The sequence below is a fragment of the Diachasma alloeum genome, unplaced genomic scaffold, assembly GCF_001412515.2.
Source record: "Diachasma alloeum isolate Michigan unplaced genomic scaffold, Dall2.0 Dall_scaffold_00773, whole genome shotgun sequence".
NCBI lineage: Eukaryota > Metazoa > Arthropoda > Insecta > Hymenoptera > Braconidae > Diachasma > Diachasma alloeum.
In genome coordinates this window covers 29,948-34,007 of record NW_021680903.1, presented here as the reverse complement: position 1 = coordinate 34,007, position 4,060 = coordinate 29,948, and the positions used below count along the sequence as shown (strand labels likewise).

General features: G+C 50.6%; 1 protein-coding gene across 1 annotated transcript; it reads right to left on the bottom strand.

Moving 5' to 3' along the window:
- Positions 1-206: 206 nt before the first annotated feature.
- Positions 207-3,110, bottom strand: LOC107044636. Its single transcript, XM_015266584.1, has 4 exons — positions 2,502-3,110; positions 2,293-2,449; positions 1,051-2,160; positions 207-751 (listed from the first exon to the last, which is right to left on the bottom strand). The coding sequence occupies exons 1-4, from the start codon at positions 3,108-3,110 to the stop codon at positions 207-209; spliced, it is 2,421 nt and encodes an 806-aa protein (XP_015122070.1).
- Positions 3,111-4,060: the final 950 nt, after the last annotated feature.

Sequence of the window (4,060 nt, the reverse complement as noted above, 5' to 3'; positions counted from 1 at the left end):
AACTTTTCCCAGCCACTCTAGGTGTTCTTCAAATGTATTTGACACGATAATAATATCATCCAAGTACACGAAGACAAGGGGATATATTTCTGGCCAATGATTTTATCCAGAGCTCTCTGGAAGGTTGCAGGGGCGTTCGTCAAGCCATATGGCATACGTTCGAACTGGACAAATCCTCTTCCAGGTACCGTAAAGGCAGTGATCTCTTACGTGTCCTCTGCTAACGGAATCTGCCAATACGCCGCGCTCAGATCGAGCGTTGAGATGTAATTGGCTTGTCTTAACTCGTCAAGGATGTCGGTCATGTTTGCTACCGGATATCTATTCTTCTTCGTGACTCCATTTACCCGACGGAAGTCGATACAAAATCGATACTTCCCGCTGGGTTTCTTCACCATGACGACCGGGCTGTTCCAGTCGCTTGCTGATGGTTTGATGATGCCATCTTTTAGCATATCATCAACTTCTTTCAACATCGTTAATTTCAAATGATGGGAGGCTAATCTGACCCTTTGTCGAATCGGCTCGTGGCCTTCAACATCGCTTTTGTGGGGTGCTAGTTTGGAAATCGGGAGACTCCCTTCTATCATTGGAATCTTTTCATTCAGGAGCTGTTGGAGTTGGCTATGTTGCTCTTCTCCAGGCGTCTTTAGACAATTGCACACTGTTATATGGCAGGCCCTCTCGACTGCTGCAAACTTGAAATATTCTTCAGATTTATCTCTGAAGAACCAGGACTGATCGAAGAAATCTATGACCATTCGAGCTTCTGTTAGTAAGTCTAATCCGAGTATGAAATCTTCGGATAGCGAGACCATCCAAAGTGTTTCCACTGTGACTGCTCTTCCTCCTAATACCAAAGGGGTTTTGGATGCTTCTTTCACCACTTCCAGTTGGCTATTCACCACTAGAACTCTTCTGGTTGGAATTCTTCTCGCACTAATGCCTAGTTCGCTCAGCAGCGCGATTCCCGAGCTGCTCCTGAGTCTACTAGACCGCGGATCTTTCTTCCGTGGATTTCAATATCTACATGAAAAGCAAATGTTTTGCCTTCTTTCATTGCCCGCCTCACAAACTCCAAATTAAAGTCCATTTCTGGCGAAACTAATTTCAAGGGATCCATCATTGATTCTAGAGTGAGTGTATCACTCCTACTTCCATCTTCGGATTCTTGCGTCACTGTGTCAGGGCTTCTTTCTTCCCCTCCCTCAGTTCTTTCAACGTCAGGGCCATCGCTTTCCGCTGAGATTGTTTCCGTCCTGGCTTCTGGGATGGACTCTTTAATCTCTGGGATTGTTATCTCCCTTACGACCGCGATTTCCGAGTTTTGCGGCGGCGTAGACGTTGGTGTATCATTTACGCTGCCGGCTCGGCGTTTCCCGGGTTGCTCTTCGGGCACTGTGGGAAGTGCACGTTCTTGCTGGCCCGTGCAAATGCGCCAGGAGTGTCCTCTCTGGTCACAGTTGAAACACTTAATGCCCTGTGGGTTTGCACGTCTGGCGCCAGGTCTGACGTAGCCAGTACCTCCACCGCTCCCTGAAGGGGCACCACGTCCTTGCAAGGCGTGTTCCACTTCTAACTCCTCGAAGAATATACTTTCTTCATGATCTCTTCCCGTAGACTCTGGTTCCTCTGCTGGGGTCAGTGCCTTTAGGGCTGTCCTCTGAGTGGTCCTCTGGGCCTCGGTGCTTCGATAAGCGAAGCTAGGGCACAGGGATTCTTCTGGCTGCCTTGGTGGTTGCCACTTTTCCGCACTTGCGTACAAAGTTTCTTGTCGCATGGCGTGCTTCTCTAACGCCTTCAATGTCACGTTCGCAATGAGGTTGAAACCTATCCTGTACTTAGATAACGTATTGTAGTACATATACGTTAGTTTCTGCTGTTCAGGCCATTCTGGATCCGTTCTGGCAAAGAGACTCTTCAAGTTGGCTACGAATTGAGCCACGGGTTCATCTTCGCCTTGACGACGGCTTGCTATTTCTTCGTGGAGCGCGACTTGATAGTCTAGCTCCCCAAAGTTCTCTCTGAATGCGTGGTACGCATCCTCCCATGAATAAACTTCTACCTGGCGATACCAGGTGAGTGCACTGCCTGTCAGACAACCTTTCAGAACTCCGAGAAGGTCAGTTTCTCGGATACGGAGGGTCTTCACGGCGTCGTCTACTCGAGATATGAAATCGTTCACATCTTCATCGGGTCGTCCTCAGAACTCAACTCCCCACTTCTTCAACGCCTCCAGAGCCTTCCGAGCGTTGAGATAATTCTCTCTGCGAGGTCGATATTCCTACTCACTGCTCTCGTCTGAGGAGGATCGATGATCGATGACTCCTTTGGGTCGTGGAGTGCCTCTTCTCCGCGAATGACAACTTCCTCGGTGGGATGGATTGCCGTGCGGTTTCCTCTCTGGTTCTCTCGCGGAATTGTTCCTGAGGAATCCTCGTTTCAGGAGCTACGTACATTGACCCTATTCGGCCCCGTAACTTTCTGTCGAGGCGTTGTACCCTGGCCAGCAGGTCAGCTTCGGTAGGGGTCGCCTCTGTCACCGTCACCCCAGGTATGTCTCCTGTAGGTGTCGTGGTGCCGCTAGCATTTCTGCTGCTTCTACCACTATTCTTGCTTCCTGCTGGTCTTCCTCCCTTGCGAAGGGGTGCCACCTGATCCTGCGTCTCGGCGGCTTTTATCTGCTCTTCAAAGGCCTTCGTTTGTTCCAGGAGAACTTTCAGTGCAGTCTGGTTTGCGGTCTCTTCGCTTTTTTCATTAGGTGTCCCCGCTGAGGTATAGAATCTCTCTTTCCCCAGCGTAAATGGCTCTTTCGGGAGTGGTAACTTCCCCTCCTTACTGTTTGGAGCCACTCTCCGCTTTTCGAGCTCTGACTTCGTCTCTTCTTCTGAGAGATTCCCGTCATCACTCCTCTGCTCGTTATTCCCCATAGGGTCTAGCCCCAAGTTCCTAACGACACTTGATCCAGACGCGTCATCACCCCTCCCTGGCCATATTCCGTCCAGCCTCCCTTTTGTCGAGTCACTCACCGATTCCGGGTGCGTCTCGAGTTCACTTTTCCCAGTTTTCATAGACTTTTCAGTCGTCTGGGGATCGTTCTTCGGTGCCATCTTTGCAACGAGAGAGTTCTCTGCTTGAGTCGCAGGTGTATTGCACCTAGTGCCTCGGGACAGAAAAAGGCTCTCCCGGGCTTCTGCAGCTCCTCTTATACCCGTTTCTCAAGGGTGGGGATTTCTCCCCAGTCCTGGGCATATGTCTGTCGACCGTGCCCTCTATTCCGGCCCGTGTTTCTGTCGCTGGGGTCTCTTGGGGTTTTCAACTTTCGTTAAAATTCCCCGAATTTCCTCTAAACAATCGCTAGTACATCTAGTCGAGCCTTCAGGTTGAAAGAAATTCGAATTTTCGCTCTTCCTGTCGATCGCGCCCTGTTTTGGGCATATTTCCATCGCTTCTGCGTTCTAGGGTTCTTTATTTTTCAATAAATTCCCTAGGGACCTCAGTAGTAAGAGGGCATTATTGGCGATTTTTTTTCCAGGAATTCTCCCCCCTCCCCCCTTTTTTCCATGATGTGCACGTGCACGTCCCCCCCTCCCCCCTTGGTGGCATGCCTTTGAAGAGGCCGTCGGCGCGCTGGGGAGCCCTCTGGGGTGCAGGGCCTCAAAGTTGGGGCCCGAGGGTCACAGGAAGTGGGTGGTGGGTGGAAAATGGCCGCCAGATAGAAAATGAGTGGGGGGTGGAAAGTGGGTGGTGGGTGGAAAAGGGGTGGCGGGTGGAAAGTGGGTAGAAAAGGGCTGGCGGGTAAATAGAAAAACTGTCGGACAGTATATATCGGACGGGTGTCGGGAGTCGGGCCCCTCTGCTGGTGGTCCAACCGTGGAGGACGGCGTCGGCAAAGATCCGGATGTCGCTCTCCAGGACATTGGAGCCACTGTCCTTGAGACTCCGGAGAGACATTACGCTTTTGAATTTTTTTTTAAAGGGATAACAAAGGATTGCAACCATGGATGACGCAAAGAGCGGAAAATACGTTCTCTCTCTCTCTCTCTCTCTCTCTCTCTCT

Excerpts from the sequence above, each read along its gene's own strand:
- LOC107044636 (XM_015266584.1), bottom strand. The coding sequence starts at position 3,110 with ATGGCACCGAAGAACGATCCCCAGACGACTGAAAAGTCTATGAAAACT. Across the intron at positions 2,161-2,292 it reads ATCCTCCTCAGACGAGAGCA|ACGACGCCGTGAAGACCCTC; the intron begins GTGAGTAGGAAT and ends TATCTCGAGTAG. Across the intron at positions 752-1,050 it reads GAGGCGGGCAATGAAAGAAG|ATTTCTTCGATCAGTCCTGG; the intron begins GCAAAACATTTG and ends GAATGGTCATAG.